Here is a 26,008-nt window from a genome sequence, read left to right as displayed (position 1 = left end):
AATGGCCACCGGGAGGGTGGGACTAGCTTCAGCCTCAAAAACCCGTGACAGCGCGTCAGGTTTACCATTCTTAGAGCCTGAGCCTTGACAGGTAGTAACTCCCTATTCCCAATGTCATAGTTCTGTTCCGCGGGGGTTAAACGATAAGAAAAGAAGGCGCAGGGATGCATTTTCTTGTCCGAAGTTGATCTTTGAGACAAAACTGCCCCCACCCCCACCTCCGACGCATCCACCTCCACAATGAACTGACGAGATGGGTCAGGGGTCGTTAAAATGGGGGCTGAAACAAATCGACACTTAAGGTTCTCAAATGCAGCTTGGGCCTGCGACGACCAACAGAATCGTCTCTTTGTGGAGGTGAGATCAGTCAGAGGAAGGGCGATTTGGCTAAAATTCCGAATGAACCGCCTGTAAAAATTGGCAAACCCCAGAAAGCGCTGGACCGCTCTACGACAATCTGGGGTGGGCCAATCAGCAACTGCCTTTACCTTGGCGAGATCCATTCGGATACCTTCAGGCGAGAGAATAAAACCCAGGAACGGAACCTGTGAAACTCACACTTCTCCAACTTAACGAATAAACGATTCTCCAGCAGCCGCTGGAGCACTCACCTGACGTGCTGGACATGATCGCGCTCATTCTGGGAAAAAATAAGGATGTCGTCGATATAAACAAAAACAAACCGATCGACCATGTCTCGGAGCACGTCGTTGATGAGTGCCTGAAAGACCGCCGGGGAGTTGGAAAGCCCAAACAGCATAACTAAGTTCTCAAAGTGCCCTGTATGGGTGTTAAAGGCGGTCTTCCATTCGTCCCCCTCCCTAATCCGAACCAAGTGATAAGCACTGCGTAGGTCCAACTTCGTAAAGATGGTTGCCCCCTGAAGGAGCTCGAAGGCCGATGACATCAACGGCAAAGGATAATGATTCTTTACCGTGATGTCATTCAACCCCCGATAGTCAATACAGGGGCGCAGCGAACCATCGTTCTTCTCCACGAAGAAGAACCCCGCCCCGGCTGGAGAGGATGAGGGACGGATAATGCCTGCTACCAGAGAATCATGTATATACCTCTCCATGGCCTCCCGCTCCGGACCCGGCAGAGAGTAAAGGTGCCCCCTAGGTGGAGAAGTGCCAGGAAGCAGGTCAATCGCACAGTCGTACGGGCGATGTGGAGGCAGAGATGAAGTTCGGGACCTACTGAAAACCGCTCTCAAACCATGGTAAGCCTCCGGTACATCCACCAAGTTAGGCAGCTCCTCCTGCAACACAGAATGAGACAAGACAGGGGGAAAAGCAGCACCCAAACACTGAGCTAAACAGAAAGGGCTCCAAGCCAAAATAGAACTACGGGCCCAATCAATATGATGGTTATGTTTAACCAACCAGGTGTTACCCAACACAACTGGAGCGGTGGGCGAGTGAATGAGGTGAAATCTAATCTCCTCAGCATGATTACCAGACAAGGTTAATGTGACAAACTGAGTGGTGTGAGTGATATTAGTGAGATGGGTGCCACAAAGTGTCCTGGCAGAAATCGGTTCGGCCAGTGCAACAGCTGAAATCCCCAGACGAGCTGCCAGTCTGGAATCCAGTAAGTCGCCCTCCGCTCCAGAGTCAATCAATGCTGAAACCTGGAAAACAGCTCCCCCAAACTGTACTGAAGCTTGGAACTCTGAACGGCCACCAGGTGGCAGTCGAGTTGTAGTGACGCTCACCATGCGCTCTCCCTTGCATGAAAAGCGTCCCCCTGCCACAGGGCACGCCGCTACCACGCGACCCGCCTCACCGCAGTACAGACAGAGCTGATTATCCAGGCGACCGCGTCGCTCTCCTATTGTCAGCCGTGCTCTCCCAATCTGCATGGGCTCCTCCTCCGGGAGGATGCGGCGTTGAGACATCGTGTCACAAGCTGCAGAATACGGAACCCAGGTGACGTGTTCATGGGGAATCCCCTCTCTACGGTACCGAGAACGGAGAGTAATCCGGTCATCGACCCGAATGGCTAAATCGATAAGCCCATCCAAGCCAGGGGGCAGCTCTAGTGAATAGATCTCGTCCTTCACCTGCTCAGCCAGGCCGTGGAGGAAGTGATCCCAGAGAGCCTTCTCATTCCAGCCGCAGGCGTGCAGAACTGAATAGAGTAACCGGACACCGACTGCTCTCTCTGCTGAAGCAGCGACAATGCTCGTGCTGCCTCAATACCACGTGCCGAGCGGTCAAACACCTTGCGCAGCTCCCTCGAGAATGCCTCAAACGACGCACAACAGTCATGTTTGCTGTCCCACATAGCCGTTCCCTACTCTCTCGCTTGACCAACCAGGAGAGTGATGACGAACGCCACCCGGGATTGCTCCGTGGGGAAACAGGAAGGCTGGAGAGTGAAAGTCAGCGAACACTGGGACAGAAAAGATCTACATGAGTTGGGCTCACCCAGGCCCGTCGCAACAAGGCAGGCAAACCAAGCAATTGCTTGGGGCCCCGAGCTGACCTGGGGCCCCAAGACAACGACTGGTTTAGAATAAAATGCAACGACACTGTGTCAGCGCCCCTTTGATCGTCTATGCAGTAACGTGTAATGAAACTGTTATCGGGATCCCCCTCAAGGGGGCCCCTCTCAGTAGTCGCTGACAGCAGCTAGCCAACCAAGTCAAGTGATCTCTGCTTTTTTTTTTCGAACGGAAGGAATATGGTTACTGTAATATGTTTTTTTTAACGGGATAAGGAAAACGCAGATCAGAAATCGAAGACTGCAAGGAGTCAGCAGTGTTTTGATTTGAGGGCTCAGGCAAACATAAAGAGAACGTCGTGGCGTGTTTCGATTGCAAGAATCGCAGAATCCAGTCATAAAAACGGAATTTACAGTTTAACGCAGAATGACACATAATGCAATCCTTGAAAACGCACTGAAGCGCGCGTGACGCTCGCGGTGATTTCAGTCTCGCGTCTGATGTCTCACTAAATGAGGATGTGAACACATGAACAACATCTACAGAACTGCTCTGACAGTCACTTCATGAGCATTTGACCGTTTGATTTGAGTAAAATTAGAGTCACATCACATACACAGAGCTGTAAAGGTACGTCAACCCGTCAAACTAAAAGTCCTGTTTTAGACAAGTATTTGCCAGAGATGTATTACTATTGTTCAGCAGAATGTACATAGCCTACTACAAAAAAAAAAAAAAAATCAATTTTTTTTTTATTTATTTAAAGGTTTAATCACACAATTTCTTCAATGTTTTATTTTTAATAGTACATCCCCTTTGTTTAACAAAAAGTTTGCTTAATTTTCAATAATTAAAAGATAAATTAATGTTTGGTGTTTAATGTGCATCTCAGAAAATGCTTTATTTAAAACCCCAACTGAATGCCACTTAAATGCACTTAATTCATCTGTCAACTTTATTGTCATTGTTCAAAGTACAAGTACAGACAGAGAAACAATTATTAATAATTAAATGTTTATTTTTGATGTATGCATTGCATTCTATGCATTAAAAAAAAAGAAATTCTAAAAAAGGAAACTTAGTTGTTCATTTAACGCACCCCTGAGCGGCTAATAGTGACCTCTTTCAATATGCTAACAGTGAAATGGTAAAACATACTTCACAGGTAATTTCAGATTTTTGTTTCAATTATTTTCCCAGCTACACCATCAACTTCATCCTCAACATCAACAGATGCTTCACTTCTCAGTGCAGATGTTTCCTCTATATAGCACAAGATACCACAAGCTCTATAATTATAGCTGATATCCTGCACAGCCCAGAGTTTAAACTAAGTATGTGCTGTCATATTATTAGAAGAAAAAAAAAAAACAGTGCAAATCACTATTGAATTCCCACCAAACTATTTTTTCAAGCAGTATTTGCACTGTAAACTTTTTTTTACAGGTGGGACAGACGGGGCATCCGGAACAGACGGGGCAGCTGAGGGGATGGCAAATTTCCTCCTGCTGTCGACCCAGAAGAGAGCCCTGCTGCTGAAGAGCTCGGCGCAGCTCCGTTTCCTCTGCTGAATCCATCCTTGGTGAGTAGATTCTGTCAGGGGTGCGTACTGGACAGAGGACTCAGATGCAGAGTTAGAAAAAGGAGAATCTTTATTCTCGCCACAAAACACAAAATAACATAAACAATAACGAAAAGCTCTGGCGCACACAGAGATCTCCGAGCTGGCCGGCACACTGCGGACCACTCGCGCTGCCGGATCTCCGAATTACGGATCCTTTGACACAAGAACAGAAGGTGAGACTGATACTGAGAAACAATGCAAAACATGGGCAAAGACAAAACAATCTACTCACGACCACAGACAGAAAAGCAGAGACATATAAAGGGAGTGGGGGAATGAGCGACAGGTGGGGAAAAATCAGCTCGTGATCTGCACAACCCCGCCATGATCAGCGCTGATTGCCCAGACCACGAGCTACTGAACAGACAGGACAACACAGACCACAGGGGAAGCTGAGACGGCACCCTGCACTGTGACATTCTGTGTCAGGCGCACCACAAGGATAAGTTTTTTACGTGTATTTGCACTTTGGTTTGAAAGAAAACAGAGAGCTCGTACACCGCCTGACAGGAATCACATCACAGGCTTCATTTGTCTCTAACTTTTTCATTACAACAGATAACCCTGTGTTAAAACCACTCAGATTTTTCCCTATTTCAACCCCTGAAATTTCAGCCACTAGATCACTTTTAGCATATAAATCTTTCCACAAATCCATGAATAAGCACATACAGCGAAGAACTTATGCTTTTCTGGCTCGACTGTAAACATTCTAACTGTTTTTCCACTTTCCAGTCAGAGTCAAATCCTTGACTAACCATACGCTTAGTATGAGTTCAGAGAATTTCTTTGAAGTCAAAGTTTCAGAGCAAATCTGCTTACAGAGTTAGCTCGGATCTGTTTCAACATAATCTAGTTTTGTAGGCTGCTTGTTACTTTTGCCGGCCATTTCAAAATACCATATATCAAACTGTATATACTGAGAAGAAAATGTATATATTTTTATATATACATATATATATATATATATATATATATATATATATATATATATATATATATATATATATATATATTTTTTTTTTTTTAATTTCCTTTTTATTGAAGCCCCTGAGAAATGCTAGCAGCAATCAATTCGAGGTATTAAAGCTATAGCTTATCAAACAATAGCTTAACTTCTGCGTCTGAAACTGCAAAGTATTCCTGACAACACTTGTCCACTTAGCTCATTCGAGGTTGTTCCCGATGCATCCCAGATCAATCAATACTTTCCCTCAACCTATATCTCTATCTATATATGCGCATATAGATTATCTAGGTATTTATTTTAAAACTCTAATTTTGGATACTCTGTAACTTAACCACTGACCTGACCTATTTTCTAAGCTCGGGGCGCACCCCTGTCTGCACAGACGGGCGGTCAAGAATTGGAAGAGCGAGGTACGACTAGAACCCCCGTCTAGCGTCTTACATTCTTCTCGGAATTCCTAAATCCCTACTTGGCTACCCCTGGCCGTAAATGCACTCGCCTCGGCTATCAAATGCTATCCCCAGCACAGCCCATTACGGCCTCTTGTGCTTTTTGGCTCTCAGTGCTTATACCCAGCACAGCCCTTTACGGGTTCACGTGCTTGTTAAGAATGCGTTTTTGTCGTCCCCTGGACTGTGCACACCTAAGAACAATTTTTTACGTCTCTTTTTTTTACGTAGCTGGTGTCTACCCCCTCACGTCTGAGTGAGTCTATCGTTCTTCCTTCTCTTGACCCCCGTCCTTTACAGACAGTCCTTAACCAATAATATTAAATATAAAATCTTTCCTATCTTGGTTTTGATGATTGATCAGGGACCAAAGAACGATTGCCCTCATCCTCCACCATAAAACTGTTAGGGGAATTTACAGTTATAACTCAAGGACCAGGTGTTGTCACACTGAAGACCAGGAGTCAGAGATGAGTTCAATTAATAATAATAATTGTACTTCAAGAAAATATTTTGCAGTTTCATAAGCAGAAGTCAGCTTCAATACTCTACGGAGTTCGTAGGCCGACCCTGTACAATACAAAATCAACCACAGTTATACTCCAGACAGAAGACATTAGTTGCGTCAAAGCGCTGGTCAGCAGCAATCTGATTGGTTCCATAAGCCGGCATCAGCACGGGTGAAGAAGACACCTCATCTCAGGTCCAGATATCAGCAATGTCAGCAGAAACTATTCTTCTGTACAGAACATAGGTGCTGACACACACACATACACACAAAGCCCATATCTACAATTCAAGGTTCTCTAGCACTGGCAAGTCTCTTATCACTACGGTTGGATACACACACATAATAGGCCGACATTAATCTTGAGGAATAGAAATACAGGATAGAACAGGATTCTTTATATCTAGTGTACATTTCTAAATGTAACAGTTCTACATTTATCTTTGTCCCTCGCAGCACACGTAGAGGAAGGGCCTCCCCTAGGAGAAGGAATACACTCACATTTGCTCCTGTCTGTTCTAAACACTTCTAAAAGGGAAAATATATATCTGTGTAAGCAGCATGCATCTATCTATACGTATATAGATGGCGTTTTACTTATTTAGTTAAATCATACAACAATCTTGGGGGTTAAATACTGATCAAACACTTGATTAATAATCACACAATATTAATGAGATAATATATATATATATTGAAGAAAGGATATGATCAGCGGCATCCACTCAATCGTCTCCTTCAGTTTGGAAAGAGACAGTGGTTTGCTTTATGGTCATTTCTTTAATATGAAATGAACTGCTTTGAATGTATATAGACATCATTTGTACTCATTAGGACTCAATCAGTAACACAACTGCTGATATGTTGCTCCTTCATCTCCACCCCCCCCCCCCCCCCCCCCCGGGTTTTTGTAAGGGTAGCTGTATGAAAGCAAGCAAAGTGAATCTCTTGCACAGTAATACACTGCAGTGTCTTCAGTCTTTAACTGACTCATGTGTAGATAGAGATTAGAGCTGTCCTTAGATGCTGTGAATCTGCCTTGAACTGACTGAGCTGAGCCTTTGTCAGAGTCTGTATAATAGTGTAAGATCCATTCCAGTCCTTTTCCAGGTGCCTGACGGATCCAGTGCATGCGATAGCTACTAACAGTAAACCCACTGCAGGCACAGGTCAGTTTGTAGGAAGCACCTGGAGACACAACTACTGACTGTTCAGACTGTGTGAGCACAACCTGTGAGTAAACACCTAAACAGAGAAAAAGAAAATATTTACATAACACTGTACATAACACCCGAAAGCTGCCTAAACTCTTTAAAAAATAAACAAAACACTCACTGTGTATGGCTGCCAACAACACAAAGAGCTTTAGGGAAAACATTGTCTCTCCTCTTCAGATAAATCTCTCATTTACTAGTTTTAAATAGAAAATATGGCAGTTAAGTTTGCATTGATATATTTGCATGAGGACACACAGAGAGGGTGTGTTCAAAATCTAGTAAGGTTTTTTTTTTTTTTTTTTTTTTTTTTTTTTTATGGAAGGGTGACCTCTTCTGGCACCTAAATTATTCTTTCAATGGGTCAGTTGAGCATTCAAGGTTATTACATGCCATTTAGTGGATGAATTTTATAAAAAAGTATTTACAAAGGCTAAAACATCACCTGACTCATTCAGTGTTTGAAATGCATTTATTTATTTTTTTATTTGATTTTGTAATACTGTGGTTATTGTGTGAAAATAAGTACTTTCTAATAGGAAAATGAACTGTTTATTGAAAAAAAAAATGTTTAGTTGTTGTGCAGGTCTTGTGGCAGTTTGTTCACAGTGCATCATTGTTGAAATTCTTGCCTGTTAAAATAACTGCGTTGCTGGAGGATTCAGAAGAGAAACTGAGCTTATTTTTCAGAGAATCAGTGACACGATTGTTGCTGAAACTATAAATATCCAGTCCATTCTATCAGTTTTCCACTTGAATGTCTGATCCAGTTTGTGTAGTCTCCACCTGAGGCTGAATATTCAGTGATCTTACAAGAGATGGTAAATGTTTTACTACCATGACAGGAGGTTTATCAAACCAATTTTATAATCTTGATTTATAGAAAAAAAGTCTTGAAGTTATTCACATTTAGTGTAAGTATCTTCTATTAAGTTAATCCAAAAAAATATATATATTTGCTTAAACATTTATTGAATATTACAATCGAACAATTGTTATGGATAAAAAAAATTCAATTAAACCAATAAAGATGAAGTTCTTTCATGCAAAGTCATGTCATGTAAGAAAAAGTTACTTTTTAAAGACTCATGAAAATAGGTAATTACAAGACAGTATGCAGTGTAAGCCATATATTTATGTATTTTATAAACTGTATCTGTTGCATGTATTTGATCAGTGATTGAATAATACACTGTAAAGAGTGGAAAGATGTGAAACTTCAGTGCTTTTACAATTTAATCTTTATTTTATTTGATATCAGGATTAATTGATTCTACAGAAAATGGACAACATAAGCCTATAAGCACATAAAATTAGATGAAAATGATACATGTCAATTTTCTTTATGACTTATATTCAATCAGCTGCTCATCAGTAGAGATTTAAATACCTTAAATGCCTGTGTCAGATAAGAGAGAAATCAAAAACACGTCGTGTTGGGGTCTTGGGGATTCTTCAGGACAAGGATCAGAAACCAATGCTTTAGTTCAAAACAACAGCAGCAGTTTCTCAGAGCTCAGCGTTATTATTCTGCCAGAAAGATTCAAAAGACAGGTGAACGTTTACATGGTATTTATTCTGTAAAGGATGGTAGCGAGCAATGATTCATGTCTTTGGCAAAGGCACTGAGCTTAGTCCGAATCCTGTGGATGCAGATTTGGCTGAACCTGCCTGAAGATGAAGGCAGGGACGGAGCCCACCCTCTGATGGATGGACAGGGACTAACCTGGTGGTGATGGGGAGGATGGAGGGACACGTCAGCATCATCAACTCTGGACGTAAAAGAAAAAGATCAGTACTTATAAACTCAAGTGTCAAGCAGTGACTTCTCTGTTTATAATTATCAGTGTATGACATTCATTACAATCTTTCTGCTAGATCTTACTTTAAATCTGTCATTTTTAGTTGTTTATGATATTTCTGTTGGTTAATATTTTTATTTTATGTTCTGTTAGCTGATAGTAGGTTTATGGATGTTTGTTGGAAGAGTGCTGCTGGAATTATCTATATTGCAGATGTATTGTAAAGGGTTACATCAATCTTTCCACTAAATTTTTAAGGAATGAGAATGGAATACAGAGTTGTTTGTCTGTAGCTGTTTTCATCACTGTGTCTCTCTTGCACAATAATATACAGCAGTGTCTTCATTCTTCATATTATTCATCTGCAGATACATCTGTTTCTTGCTGTTGTCTCTGGAGATGGTGAAGCGTCCCTGAACAGACTGAGAGTAGTATATACTACCACCAGATGTATGCCAACCACTCCAGACCTCCTCCTGCAGTCTGTCTGATCCAAGATAAGTCTGGGTCACTACTAAATCCAGAGAATGTACAGATGAGTCTGTGAGATCCTCCAGGTTTAATGACCACCACTGACCACTGTTTTGGGTTGAACTGTGATGAGATGGTTCAATATTTCTACATGTTTCAATGTTGATGTTGAAGAATGAGAGATTGGCAGGTTTTCTTGATTACAATCTGAAATGTTTTTGATAACGTGCGTCATAAACAGTGTCTAGTTGCTCCAGAGCATATTAAGTTTATGTACTAGACAGAAGCCTTTTGTGTTGCTGTTTTTTTTTTTTTTTGGGCAAAATAATAAACTGCAATCCACTCGAGTGCTTTCCCTTCAGCTTGTATCCATCAAATATCTGCAGCTCCAACATCAATCCCAGAGAAGGTACAGGTCAGTTTATGATTGTTCCCTGGTTTGCAGACGACTGACTAAAATAAAGTCATACTGTTTTCTACAGCAGTCACTAATAAAGTATCTTGTATGTAAACAATAGTTTTCATTATTTTCACCTTTATTTTTTTTTTTAAGTTATTTTATTACTGTCACTTTATTTTATGTATTTATATATTTATTTTATTTATATTTATGGCCATGTTGACAGTAAAACAGAAAATTGCTTGTGTCTCACATGTTAATAATTTGGTTATTAATAAACTGGTCATTTTTTCTAATTTTATCATAATTATGAATTAGTTCTGAATGACTAAGTTGTTTTGAATAAAAGCATCTGCTAAATGTAAATGTAGAATTGCTTTTGTGATCTGATTGTGACGGTCGTGTGTTTAGGGAAAAACACAAGGAGAGGGTAGGATCCAATTGCAAGGTATGTGTTTAATTAACAGAAGGGTAAATACTAAATAAACAGTCCAGGAAGACAAACGAAACGAAACAAACGAAGGGAACTGGATGAAACGGGAACTCGGAGGAACGAGAAGGTAAGGGGAAGTCTCGGGAGACGAGAACATTCGTACACATAGGGAAAGGACTCCATAAAGACAACAGAGAAGGACAGCAATATATATGCAGACTAATGACAAAGGATTGTGCAGCACCTGTGCGATTTAATTGGAGTGCAATTACTGTGAAGACAGGACCAGAGTAGAGGAATTAAAGTGCCTATGGTGAAGTGCCTAAGGAGAAGTGAGCTCACTAGGGAACACGCAGGAAAAAGAGACTGACAGCGTGACACTGATGCATCAGTAGTTTTTGTTCAGTCCTGCAGTCTTTTGAGTAACTGTGAGTCTCTAGCACAGTAATAAACAGCTGTGTCTTCAGTCTTCAGGCTTTTCACCTTTATCCAATCCACTCCAGTGCTTTCCCTGGTTTCTGACGGATCCAGCCCATCCAGTAGCTGCTCATTGAGGATCCAGACACAGTACAGGACAGAGTCACTGATTCTCCAGGCTTTTTCACCACAGAATCTGAGGAGGTCAAAGACTGACCACTAACACCTGAAAAAGATAAAACAAATCATGTTAGATTATTTAGAAGAGTGGGATGTCCTCAACAATTCAGAAAAACTTTAAGAGTTTATCACATTAAATTATCAAAAGCAAAACTAAATGCAGTAACAGTTCCATCATCACCCCGTAACTGTGAACTGTAGAGTAAAATATTTATCTTCACTGCAGCTGGACACAAACACTGACTGAGACTTTTGTTTTATAGCACAAGTCTTTTAAAAGTTTGAGTAATTTTGACCCTCCCTCCTACATCATAACATTTGCATATACTCTGAAAAACAAGTTAACTCTGGCAACACTGGAACTGAGATATATATATATATATATATATATATATATATATATATATATATATATATATATATATATATATATATATATATATATATATATTGAATTATGACTGATGTAACATATAAAGTAATTCACATTTGTTTAGTGTTTTTGGCAGTGCAGATTTTTCCAACATGTTATTATACAATATGTTTACAGTAACACATTTCAAATGGCATTATTTAATCAAATCAACTTAAATGTCTGTTTCACGTTTAGCCAGTAATTACTAATTCTTGCATACTATAGTAAAGACATCAGGCTGTTATTGTCGTTGGTGTAGTTGCAGTAAATGTTAGATGTTTTTATGATTGGTGTTTTTGGTAGTTGTTAGTACAGTAAGTCTGTTTTTTAGTGTTTTTTGGAGGACTGGTGCTGTGTTGGACATTTTAATGTCTAGGTAAAGGTCCTTTAGGAGGCTGGAGTGGGACAGAGAGGACAAGGGAGTTTAAATTCACTTCCCTTCAGTCATCAAAGCAAAAAGTTTGTTTGTACTGTATATCTACATAATCTAATCATAATCATACAAATCTTCTATTCCAGAAACAATTTATACAATTTTAGAAATGGGAGAATAGAATAATAAAGAAATAAAGGAAGCTATTCAAATTTGAAGGCAGAAAGCTAAAATGTACACATTTATATTGCAATCAATAATACATTTGCAGTGTTATAATGTTCATGTGGATTGAGGTATCAAGCTAATTGAAATCTTCTCACTTCAGTTACTGTCAGTTCTTGTAGAGCTGCTTCATCAGATGGAGTCAGTGTGTCTGTCGAGCACAGTAATAAACAGCAGTGTCCTCTTCTCTCAGACTCTTGGCTTCAAGATACTGTGTACTTTGAGACACGTCCTCACTCAACGTGAAGTGATTTTTCATTGTATCTGCATAATAAACGAGCCTGTCCTCCAACAAAAAACGACCATATAGGTCGTTTGTGCAAGCACCTTATTACGACCTATATTTACGTTTTAAAGTTAAGCGCCCTCTAGCGGGCCTAAAAATAATGACAGTATCGCGTTGCGTCTGTCGTCATGAATTGACGTATAACGTCATTACCAATCAAAACGCACGTTTATTTAAATTCAATGTGTGGGCGTTTTACACCGATCTCACAGTATTTCCTTCATATTTTACTACTGTAGGTGGCTTATTCGTTCGAATGACCACACCTAACCCCACCCCTAAACCTAACCCTCACAGAAATCATGCTAAATTATGATTTATTGAGCATATACATTTTCGTGCACGTCCATTCCTGGGATCGAACCCACGATAGCATGATGACATATCAAGGTATAACGCAATAATCTACTAACTGAGCTACACGAAACGCAAACCAGAGGGCAAATATAAGAGTACAAAACATTAATATGAAAACGACCTTTTGCCTATAGGAGCGCAATTGTAGTATACGCTCTGATGGGTCGTATTTCAGGGACTTGGACAAACGACCTATACAAGCGTATTGGTTGGAGGACAGGTTGCTTTACTCCCTTGAAACCTTAACTGGAATGTCACTGCGACTTCCCGAATAGGTGAACACACGCACACGCGCGCACACATCACTTGTGAAGTAAAATTGAAAATTGAGGATGCAGTGCATCGGGATTAGAGGTCGACCGATTTATCGGTTTTGCCGATTAATCGGAACCGATAGTTGATTGGTGGAACAATCAGTTATTGGCAAAAATCCCTGCTGATAGTTTTCCGTGTTTCGTCCTCTGCTGGAGCGGCTCAAAGTTTCCCGGGTTGGGTCTGTTGCTGCAGCGGCTGAGAAGGCTCTGTTTTCATTATACAGTGTGAGAGTGGCCTCTAGTGGCTGAAATCACTGACAGCACGTGCTGCTTGTTTAGACACCTAAACCGTCATAAGCCGGAAAACCGGTATAATAAAAAACAAAAACAAAAAAAAACTGTATATAGATTTTTGGTCAACCGCCCAGCACTAATTAGTTGTACATGTTCTCATATCCATATATTTTGTTCTACTAATAATCTCAAGGTTAACTGGGTTTTGCTTTTACACAATTCTTTTATAGTGTTCAAATTTTCACCTTCGTTTCTAATTTTCACCTTTTTGAATATATATTACAATTTAGAATATTAGTTGACAGCCCTAATGCTCATTCATGTTTATTTCGCGCTGTAACTGGTATTATTGAGGAAGAGAAGATCAAGTGCTTCTCTTGAGCTGAGCCTGAGCGATCTCACGCCACAGCGCCAAAACGGTATTTATGTTTTTGAATTTAGTAAGAAAATGGACGTAATTTGAAATCTGAGACTTTGTTTCATATCAATAATAACAAAGCTCAAAGATTATTGTGAGTTATTGGATGGGATGTGCACTACAATGTTCCATTCATTCATCAACTGAAAACAGGATGATTAATAGATTCCTGGGATTTAAGAATCGATATTGGTTCAGAAAAATAAGAATTGATTAAAATCGAGAAATCAATATTTTTTACCCAGCCCTAATAGAGAGGAATACTGAAAACAGAAAAAAGGCAATCAAATGTACTTGCAGTAGATTGACAAAAATACTCACCACTTCTATAGAGCATTTGCAAGTCAAATTGCACTTGACTAGGTGAATCTCATATCTGTAAAATATAAGAAAAAAGATGCATTAGTTTTAAAGCAATAACATTTTCTCAGAGGTTGGCTAGTTAATGATTTTAGAGAATTGAGCACATTTCCTTCTTAACTTAAAAAAAAAATAAAGTGATAAATTATTATTGTAACAGTAAGGCTTACTATGAGCTTTCATTAGTGAACAGTAGTTAATGTTTTTAATAGATCTTAGTCTATCCGTGATTCATACTGACTAGGCTTCCAGCATGCATGTGATTTGTGGATTACTTGCTATTTTAACCGCCATAGACCTGGAAAATTACCATTTGCAAAAGTTTTGTCTTGATAGTTTACACATTTAATTTTCTCCTCTTGTAAAATTACACGCATGCGCAGTATCATCAGCTCATCGATCCTAAAATGAGACGCGTCTGACAGAAACGATTCTCAGTTCAGTTGGTTCAGTGTACTGGTCATCCGACAACCGATGCAACCGGTTCTTGACTCGAGAACGAGAAGCGCTCCAGCAGTGGGCGTGTTCGTTCGTTATCTGGCTCGGCTCGGTGTTCATCTTCACAGCAGTTCAGTCAGTGTACTGTTTGAGTAAATGAATTACTCCGGGATACTGTTTTATTTTGACTCAGAGTGAGTGTCAGCCACCTTAAAAAGTTTAACAGCTTAAATAATTTGTGGATTAATGCTTACTGGAGACGCGAACCATTTCAAACGATTCAATTCGATTTGGTGAACTGGTTCAAACGGTTCACTAAGAACCGATTAAATTGAACGATTCGTTCGCGAACCGGAAATAACTATTTTCCAGCATTAAACACAAGAGCATATACGATTTTAGTGCGGATTTGAAATATGACAGTAAATTTGAGTGTGGCATGCATTTTGTGTTTTTTTGGTATTTCCCAATTTAAGTCGATTACGTTCTGTAAAATCCCCTCCCCCACCCCGTTTCCCCCCCGAAAAGCATGATTTTTCCATTCGTTGCAATTAAGGGGCCAAGTGAAATGACTTTCTTTAAAAGAGAATTCGAAATAAACAGAGAATAACAAGTATTTTCTTTGTGATCAAGTTTAAAAGATACATAGTTCAGCCAGAACGTTCTGTAAGTAACTTCCCCTAACGTTACACCACCCAAAAGTATTTGGTGCCATCCCTCCCTGAAGATAATTAACGTTAGTTGTCATACACAGAATAAAATACGAATACATATGCCTTAAGGAATGTACACAATTTGAAAAATGTTAATAAAAGTCATAATGTTAAACAGGTAACTGTTACTGTTAAACATTCGCACTAACTTTTGCCTTTCCATGAAATCAGAAACGTTAAGGTAACTTACATAAAAACGTTTACCTCAGTGAAAATATGTTAAAAACTGACTACAAACTGATTCTCAATAGCATTTCCGTTCAAAATGTAAATTACCTTCAAGGTTTAGCGTTGCATCCAAAGCAAGAGAGAAAATGGCAAACTGTTTTTCCTTTGCGTATCCGCAGGGGGCAGGGTTTCCAGAGAAAACACAATAAATTTGTATAATTTAAACATGATTATTTCTAACAGGTTGAACATTCGTCAGCATTAAATAAATGGCACAAGACTAAAATATGTTTAGATGAGAAACAAAATAATCATGTAGGAAATACGAAATGCATTTGTGCAAATTGAACAATCTGCCCATTGCCATTTTTTCAGTGTATGATACATTCTGTTTTTGTTATGTGTATTATGGGAATTATTAGTGTTCATGTGGATGAGAACCTGACCAATAACCCAAAAATTAGAATTTGCAAAAAAGTTACTACACGCAGCTTTTGCTACATAAGACATTAACTGATGATTGTGTTTTGGATTACATGTGGATTATTGTTTTTGTTTAGTATTTTCAGTTACAGTTATTTTCAGTTAATATTTTCAGTATTTTCAGTTACATTTGGGGGAAGTTGTGGCCTAATGGTTAGAGAGTCGGACTCCCAATCTAAAGGTTGTGAATTTCGAGTTTTGGGCCGGCAGGAATTGTGGGTGGGGGGAGTGCATGTACAGTTCTCTCTCTACCTTCAATACCATGACTTAGGTGCCCTTGAGCAAGGCATCGAACCCCCAACTGCTCCCCGGGTGCCGCAGCATAAATGGCTGCCCACTGCTCTGGGTGTGTGTTCACAGTGTGTGTGTGTGTTCACTGCTCTGTGTGTGTGCATGGGTCACCATACTTTGCTGAATGTCACGACACTTTTTTCACAATACTGACAAAACAGGATTGGGTGTAAAACTGCCTAAATAAATCCCTCTTTTTCATTAAAAAAGAACATTGTCTCTCATCTTTAGATAAATACCTCATTTACTAGTTTTAAATAGAAAATATGGCAGTTGAGTCTGCATTGATATATTTGGGGACACACATAAGTCAGTGTGTTCAAACAAAATACACTGAGTGTCAGTTTTTTTTATTATTATTATTTATTTATCATTTATTTATTATTATATTATCACTCATCCGTTAATGTGAAAATAAAAATTTATCATTTTTGAAAATTTGCACATTGTGACTCATTTTGGCAGCACAGGTCACATTTAGCAGATATATTTAATAAAAAAGGCTACATTTATTTACAAAGTTTAAAACATCACCTGACCCATTTAGTGTTTAATATTTATTTATTTGCTTTGATTTTGCCATATTGACCTTGGAATAACGTCATAAGATGTTTAATATGAAAAGGGTCTCCAATGTACTTTGTTTGTTTGTTTTTTTTTAAAAACTGAGTTCAGTGGAGAGACAGATTTTTTTACAGTTTCTGTGTAAGTTTGTAGCACAGTGTATTGCGAGAACCGAAATACACAGCTGTGTCCTCAGTGTTAAATCTTAATTTTCAGAGAATCTGTTACATGATTGCTGCTGGAACAGTAAAAATATCCAATATTCCATCGGGTTCTGAGATTTTCATTGATGTTATGACCTGATATTAGTTCTTATGGTTATTTTTAATGATAATAAACATGTCCCGAGCTCTCATTAGCTTCACCCAGGAAACCAAGCAGTCGCACCTGCACCTGCTCATCACGGGCTGAGCGGCCACACCTGCTCCCCATCAAGCTCTGGCTACATAAACCCAGCAAACGAAGGCATAGGTGAGAGATGTCTCCACAAGACTCGGCTAACCCCATGTTATATTGTTTCTGCAGAGAGTGACTGTCAGCCCCACCGCACACGGGAAAGCATGGACCCACACTGTTGGAGAATGTGGGTAGGACAGTGAAGAAGTCACAGACAACCCCTACACACGCGGTGTTACCCCTTTTGGACTGGTTTTGATTTTTTTTCTCTCCTCACCCCTTGGACTCACACACCTTCTCTGTTTTCCCCAGGTGGCGCTCCTCCCCCAAAGATGGTAGAACTGCTGAAGCACCTCCACCAGGTGAGCATCCACCAGCAGCAAATTATGGAGCACATGGCCTCCCGGCAAGGGGAAACCGAACGTGAGCTCGCCGCGCTCCGTCTGGCCACGGCCCCACAAACTCCGCTACCTGACCCCATGTCCAGGAAATGCAGTTGCTGCCCAAGATGACATTGCAAGATGACATAACGATGTATCTCCAGATGTTAGAGACCGTGGCCACACGGGAGGCATGGCCCAAGGAAGAGTGGGCACAGATCGTGGCCCTGCTGTTAACGGGAGAGGCACAACGGGCATACTTCACGCTTCGGGGTCGGGGTTCGACTGCTTACTCGCCACCGTCACTCAGCCTGCCAGTCCCGCCGGGAACCCCCCAACCCGGAAGACCCTGAAGAAGTCCCAATGGCGTCCCATGTTGCAGGCCTCGGACAGCCCCAAGGACAGTGAGTCACCCCCTCCAACTTCTAAACTCTACTTTGATCTCTACCAGCAGGTGACTGGGGCCGGGGGGTTTTCCAAGGAGGAACACGAGGATGACTGCTTAAAACACTGTTGGGCCCAAGTGAGGGTCACGGAAGGGTGAGAACTGCAGCCAGCGCCCCACCCAACTCCTCACTTTGTGGAGAAAAATGGCCTGCTTTACTGTGTCATGCAGCGGAGGGCGGAGGAAAAAATCCTGCTAGTCGTCCCGCGCAGCAAGATGGAAGCGGTGATGGAAATAGCCCACACACACCCTATGGCAGGCCACCTGGGAGCTCAGAACACCATCACATCCAGGACTGATTCCACTGGCTGGGCCTGGAGGCCGAAGTCAGGCGTTTCTGTCAGGCCTGCCCAACCTGCCAATGGACATCACAGTGGTCCCCTCCCCCAGCCCGCTGATAATGCTACCCATCATTGAGGTGCCCTTCGAGTGGATCAGGATGGATCTGGTGGGGCCGCTGCTGAAGTCCAGCCGGGGGCATGAACACACCCTTGTCATCGTGGATTATGCGACCCGCTCCCCTGAAGCCATCCCCCTCCGTAAAGCCACCATGAAAGCTATCGCCCAGGAGCTGTTCCTTCTAAGTAGTCCCATCCCAGATTCTGACTGACCGGGGGCCTGTTCTTCGTACGTCGCTTATTACATTCGAGATCAAATGACACATCCAAGATGATATCATCGTGCTAATCATGATCCGGCTAATTGGGTTCTTCGAACACACCTGTTGTGTATGATTAGTATCGCTGGATTGAGTTATCTGAGATAATTGCGCGTTCATGTGTTGGCTTAAAAGGGGATATGTATCGATACTCGAAACCATGATCAGCAGTGCAGCGATTGGCTGGTGGCAAGACGGCAATGTAATGACGTCATATAATTTAAAATGACACCTGACGAAAAATTTGACAAATTTCTGGATTTTTAAAGGAAACAGCCAAGCAAACAAAACTACATAAATGTTATAATAGATACATGAAACAGATAATAGATACATGTTTTTATTTTATTAGAATTTGTTTCATGATTCCAAATTATTTAGATTCACAATTTAGAATAGTTGTGAAGTCTTAATTTTTTTTTTCAATATAGAAATTATATATTCATTTAATTTTATATTTGGACCGATTTGTTACGTGACAGCATTAATGAAAGTTTCTTAAGGGTCAATATCATGTTATCTTCATCTCCTGCGCTCCATCAAGCCACTCTTATAATAGCAGTCATCACTCAAAATAATGCACGACTCTATTATCTGTATAGCATGTGTGTAAGACTCTAATACAATTATGAAGTAATAATTTTATGACAAATAAATATTTCAGTGAGTAAAATTGGCTGTCTATAATGGGCTGTTATGGACTACACAGCATTTTTATATTATTTTTTAAATAATTTTTTTAATGATTATTATTTTAAATTATTGTCCCTGGATCAGTACAATACTCTTGTAATAAAGTAGCAATGATAGAAGGCATATTTTGAGTATCAGTTCTGGATGAAAAGAAGAGATCTAATCCTGTTTACATGAAATAAGCCTGCTCCCGAGAAGGTTTAAGCTTACGGACCTGTGGCTATGACAGCAACTCAGGGATGAGCTTCGAAGAACCAAACGATCCAAGATCATGCCAAATCGTCAACATTCAAATCCAGCTAACTGAGTTAGCGATGTACGAAGAACAGGCCCCAGGACTCTCAGTGACTCTGTAACATTGTAACTAGACCAACACTGAAAATAAATAAATAAAAATCTGAGTGTATTTAATACAGTCTGCAACCTTTGATGTTGTGGTCGAAAACAAATTAAGATACATTTTCTGTATATCTGTTAAATAATCAAGACCTACCACCTACCTTGTGTGAATGGAAGTTGAAATTCCCCGTTATGCCAGATGATTCCTGCAGTGATTAAAAAAGTAGAAAGAATAAAGATTTCTGAATTGTATTGTGTTTCTTAAAAACAAATATTGAGACACATGCAGTTCTGTCAGCACTGATGACTAAATAATATTAATTTATTGCCTGACTGATTAAAAAGTTTGCAATGTTTAGTGAAAAAAAAAAATAGTTAAAGATCAAATAAATGGAAGAAGCAAATAACAAATGCAGCAGTAGGCACTTTTTATTTGTCTCCAACACTTTTGCATTGTGTTTCCAAGCTGTCTATGCAGAGAATATAATAATTCTTGCACAGGTCTTCAGGCAATTTGTCACTGTGTATTGCGTGCACAATAATAAACAGCTGTGTCCTCAGTCTGAAAGCTTTGACCTCGTAAAAAGACTGTGTTGCTGGAGGTTTGAGCAGTGAAACTGATCTTATTCTTCATTGTCACTGGTGCCTGTATCTCCAGAACTACAGAACCAGCCAATCCATTCCAACGCTTTTCCAGCTGAGTGTCGTATCCAGTTAGTACAGCCACCTCCTGATGCTGAATATCCAGTGATCTTACAGCCGATGGAAAATGATTCTCCAGGTTTTATCACCATGAGAGCAGGCTGATTCAGCTCAATGCAATTAACACCTGGGAACATACATTTGAAAATATTGTCATTAACTGAAATGAGTTGTGCACATTATTGTCACAAAACCTCTGAACATATTCTAAATAGTAGCAGCTACAAGACTCCCTAATAAACCCGTAGTATAGTGTTGATACTGTTACTCACTGGGTGCTGTAGATAAAATCATTAGCAATAATCTAAAATACATGATTCTGTCTCTCAGGTGGGACCTGTGACTCTATCTAGACCGCAGGACTTAAAGAGCTCTTTATTGTGTCTGCATGCACCTGTTTACATAAGAAAGGAGATTTGCATCAATACTTTTTAGTGAACAAATTAAATTCAAACTACAAAACGAAAATTTCCCTAAATTAAACTGACAACACTGACGTCTTTTTTGTAAATGAGCCATTAAAAATCATTAAATATCTTCTGTTTGTTTCTTCTTGACACCTATTTTACAAAAAAATAAGATGTAAAATCTAATTAAACAAAAGTCTTTATTCCTTATAATGGGTGCATGAAAAATGCACAGATCTCAGCACTACAGAAATATTCTTCTGTAGTTCAGTTCTTTCTCACATACATTTATTTTGATGTACTCATGGACTTTTTTCCTTCTTAAATGAAATGCATAATGTTTATTTTGTGTTTCTTTCGAATTTCTAAATTGGACTGCCTATTTCTCTGTCAAGAAAATGAACATTTTTTCAGTGACATTTGAAGCAGTGAACTAAGACTGCTTGACAAGAGCGCCACCTCTTGGAAAAGGAACAGTACATCTGGAGCATCAGTGAAGTCAACAGTGAAGGTGGTTTTTGTATTGCTTTGACACTGAACTCATTCACAGTGACTCTCTAGCACAGTAATACACAGCAGTGTCTTCAGTCTTGAGGCTGTTCATCTGTAGATACAGTTGACTTCTGGAATCATCTCTGGACACTGTGAACCTGCCCTGAACTGACTGGGAATAGTACTTCTGAGAACTGGACGTGCCGATAGTTGAAACCCATTCCAGTCCTTTACCGGGTGCCTGTCTCACTACACCTGCCCAGTAGCTGCTGAAAGTAAATCCAGAGGCAGTACAGACCAGACGAAAAGATTCACCTGGTCTTTTTACCACAGCTTCAGACTGAGTGAAGGTCTGACAATGAATATCTGTGGAAGAGAAAGAAATATAATAAACTGAAAAGTCAGGAATTTTTTTTTTCAAAATCAAAAATTTGCTTTCTAAAAGTATTTACAGTAATATTATTATTATTAAGAAAACAACAAACCATTTAAAAACAGTAGTATCAGGACTGAATTAATTATTGTTGCCATTGCTAATGATGTTCTTCAACAAAAGCCACATACAATCAGTGAACAGAAACAGTTTATGAGAGATAAACATCCCAGTTTTGCATGAACTCCTCCTCCAGCCTCAATTCTTCTTTTACATGTGCATAAAAAATGTAAACAAATTTATGACATTTATTGGAAAATTTTCCTAGATGTTAAATGGCATGTAATATTTTTAAAGCATTTTTAGCTGAATGAAATGTGTGAATGGATTAATGAATCCTTATGTGTTAATGATTACTGTATACTGGCACAGCTTGTAAATAAATGACTCTGTAAGAATATTTATATGGGGACTGGTGTTGGATGCTGATGGAAGGCTAGAAACGCCCCTGGTGTTATCTATATCTGATTCTTGCATGTGTTCAGGTTTTTGTACAGAGCTGTGGCTTGTTTATTTACTGTGAATCTCTGGCACAGTAAAACACAGCTGTGTCCTCAGACTGAAAATTCTTCCCCTGTAGAAACACTGTGTTTTTGGACGTGTCCTGGGTGAAACTGATCTTGTTTTTCACTGAGTCTTTAATGTTAGTGCCACCACTACTACAAAGATATCCGAGCCATTCCAGTGCTTTTCCAGTGGGTTGACGGATCCAGTTTTTAGATGTCCAATAAATGCATTCTTAATATAAATATAAACTAATTTTTGATTTTATTTTATTTTTAATTAATAATATTTTTGATCATTTTAAACACTGCACTTTTATAGCAATTTGTAGTGTAAATTTGAGAAACCTCTTCATAAATCTATTGTATAATCTAGGTCTTATTATTTGATGTTTATCAACAAAATTATATAGTGAAAGTTGAAAATAGTGGCAAATAAATGCATATACCAAACATTTCAGACACCTCTTGGTAATGAAACAGCAAGAGCACAACTCATATTCATCAAACAAATTTAGTTTAATATTTGGTATTTAATGTATTAAAAACAATAAAATATTAGGTACAGTTCAATATTTAAGCAGAACTGTGTTTCCTACTAGGCCACAGATCTGTCTGCACAGTCAGGCTGATGTTTAGGAAAAACAACACGATGCAGTGTGATTTTACATATATACAAAAGTTCAGTAAACAAAATAATACTGAATAACTTACAATTTATTTTTGTCAGTATTTAAATTTTCTTTGTTTTTGCTCTGTCAATGCCATCGAAGAACAATTGTGCCTCACAATTCTCTGCTGTTTTGTTCCGGTTTATAAAAACTGGATACATGTATGAATGTAATCCACTCCAGTGTTTTTTCCAGGGATTTCTCTCACAACAGCTGCAGCACAGTTACTGAATGAAAAGTCAGAGGATGTCCAGAACAGCTGAAAAGATTCACCTGGTCTTTTTACCACAGCTTCAGAGTGAAGGACTGACAATGAATGTCTGTGGAGGGGAAAAAACAAAGTGAATACACTAAAACATTTACAGAATCTAAAGCCGACGATAGTAAATTAAATTTAATCTAAGAAAATGGCATTATTTACTGACCATGTAAAAATAATATTAAGAAGAGTAAATTAATTTTTATCATAATTGTCAAATGATTGTCCGACCTGTGCTGTCACAAATACAGACACATTATTTGTTGCAGCTTAAGAAGAAAACACATTACTGTTTTCCATTAACTCCTCCTTCCATCTGCATTGCACATTTTCTTGCAATGAACTGAATGAAAAACGAGTGCACAGGATTTTTCTTTATATTGGTTCAAATGACACATTACTTGGTGATAAAATGATGCATTTGTTTAATTAGGCCTATAAAGATTTTTTGGAATTTTGTTGTACAAGCTGAATTAATGTCTATAATTTCATTATGACATTTAAAAACCAGAAAGTCATTAGAAACACTTTTTATTTGTGATATGAAGATGTTTTTGTACAGGGAGTCTGTAGGCGTCTGTCGCTGGGTCACTGTGTTTCTCTGGCACAATAATACACAGCTATGTCTTCAGCTCGCATATTCTTTCCTTGCAGTGTTATTGTGTTACTGGAAGTGTCTCTGGTGATACTGAACTTGCTTTTCAGGGAATCCTTGTAGTACAAGCTTCCACTATTCCAGATGATTCCTATCCACTCCAGAGATTTTCCTGCAGGTTGACGAATCCAGGCTGTGTCATAGCTTGTAACTGAATATGAGACTTTACAGTTGATAGTGAGAGTGGCATCAGGACGGACAGTCAGAGACTCAGGCTGAGTGAGTTCATTTGTATCAATACCTGTATCAAATCAAATCATACCTGTTAGTAAGAGAGCATGATCTTGTGATCAACAAAATGATGAATCAAACCGAAAATAGACTAAACTTACAGGATATGACTGCCAGAAGCAGCACTAAAGATGAAGAGATCATGGTTTGTTTCTCAGCACAGTTTGACTGAACTGAAGTGATTCTTCACTCCCTCTAGTGATCAGATGAATGTGTAAACTGACTCATGCCTGCTGTTTAAATATGCAACAGGAGATTTACATAATCATACAGAGCTAATGAACTTCACGTGCATAACCCTGTCCTGAACATTATTTTAAACAAGGCTTTTAGGTTTGAATTTAAGTCATTATTTACATTGAAAGAGTCATTGAGCAACAATAATTTAAAGTGAACTGTATTATTCCATTATCTAATCATGCAATACGTAATACTCCTCATGTTATTATTATTATAACAGGGATCTTTTATAAACATTACTAACACTGAGAGTTTTTTTTTTAAAGAGTTGAACACCTAGAAGTGACAAAATTATAATGTATCTCTCTCATTAAAATATTTATGGCATTGAACTTTATAAATTAAGTGTTATTTTTTCTTTGCTCTACAAACGTCAAATTATTTACATCACATATTATTTATATATAAACTATTATTTTACTATATTACTTTTTTGACGTAGTTTTGTAAATGTTTGTATATGTATTTTACTTATTTTAGAAACAGCAACTTGAAACAAAGTTTACTTTTTTATATTTTATTTTTGTTAACGTATTTTATTTAACGTTATAATGATTTTTCTCTCTTTTTTATGGTTTTAGTTTTAGTTGATTTCAGTAATAACCTCATTCTGAAAGAGGATCGGTTGGACCTACAGCAGAAAAGCTGTAAATATAATTTACGTATAGTTATATTAAATAGTTATATATAAATTATATAACTATGTTAGCAATATGTTTTAATATATTGCATTAATCCTATAACATCACTGATCTGCTGAAATTGTTATCTTGCAGAGTGCTCTTCTATTGCTATATCAGCAGTATGTTCATCAAAGATTAATAACTTTGACCTTAACCTTCACTTTATAAACTGTGAAAGTAGAAGTAATCTAAAAATGTCCTTCATGTGGTAAAGTCTAATGAATCATTTTGTATTCAAGTAAAAAATGATTGTACTGTTAAGTTACACCAACAAGATCTGCAGGTCATTTCTCAGACATTTGTTGGGCTTTAAAACACTCATATAAGTAAGTCAGGTTTTTTTTTTTTTTTTCTTTTTTCATATTCCTACAGTATGTTGGGGATTCTTTATTGTTCTTTTCATTCAAGATGTTTTTAACCAGAACTGCTGGTGTTTTGTATCACTGTGTGCTCTCTCTCTGGCACAGTAATACACAGATGTGTCCTCAGTCTGCATATTCTGTCCTCGCAGAGTCACTGTGTTGCTGGAAATGTCTCTTGCAATTTGAAATCTACTTTTCAGTTTATCACTGTAATATGTGCTACCAACACTACCTATCTCTCCAACCCATTCCAGAGCTTTTCCTGCAGGCTGCCATATCCAGTGAGTGCAGTAGCTTCTGTCAGACACTGTATATCCAGAGAGTTTACAGGACAGTGTGAAAACCTGACCAGGACTTAAGACCATAGAATCAGTCTGGATCAGTTCAACACAGTGGACACCTGAGGGGGAAAATATGGTCAACATTATGTATAACCTTGAGTGTTTTTAATAAGAAGTATCTCTAAAGGAGCTGTAAAGACTTATGAGAAACAGCTGCCAGCAGCAGCAACAACCAGAGAGATGAAGAGATCATGGTTTGAGACGAGTGAGAACAAGCTGCTTCTTTTCATCTTAAAACTCAAATAAAGAGGAGGAGGAGGAATATTTGCATACATTACAGCATTTTGTGTATGAACAGTGCAACAACTGTATCTACTGTTATCAGACCAGAGAGTTTCAGGTACACCATGCTGTTTGAATTGTCTCTAGTGATCTCTATTCGTCCCTCTACACTTTTAGCATACACTGTTTTACTGGCGTCATACCAGATAACCCCCATCCAGATGAATGTTTGTCCTGCTGACTGTCTGATCCAGTGCATGCCGTACTGTCCAAAATCAAATCCAGATCCTTTACACGAGAGATTCAGAGTTTCTCCAGGCTCTTTGGTGACAGGACTTGA

General features: G+C 39.0%; 2 gene segments (V, D, J or C); both read right to left on the bottom strand.

Moving 5' to 3' along the window:
* Positions 1-9,297: 9,297 nt before the first annotated feature.
* LOC127952267 (immunoglobulin heavy variable 3-23-like) lies at positions 9,298-12,189 on the bottom strand. The segment is given in 3 exon segments: positions 9,298-9,530; positions 10,808-10,963; positions 12,150-12,189. Coding segments are annotated over 3 exon segments (408 nt in total).
* Positions 12,190-25,146: 12,957 nt separating this feature from the next.
* Positions 25,147-26,008, bottom strand: part of LOC127952264 (Ig heavy chain V region 914-like) — a 55,609-nt gene continuing 54,747 nt past the window's right edge. The window contains 1 exon segment of the V gene segment in view: positions 25,147-25,449. Within this exon segment, the coding sequence occupies positions 25,147-25,449 (303 nt within the window).

This window comes from Carassius gibelio, chromosome B3 (assembly GCF_023724105.1).
Source record: "Carassius gibelio isolate Cgi1373 ecotype wild population from Czech Republic chromosome B3, carGib1.2-hapl.c, whole genome shotgun sequence".
Lineage (NCBI taxonomy): Eukaryota > Metazoa > Chordata > Actinopteri > Cypriniformes > Cyprinidae > Carassius > Carassius gibelio.
This window is presented reverse-complemented; position numbering and strand designations above follow the sequence as displayed.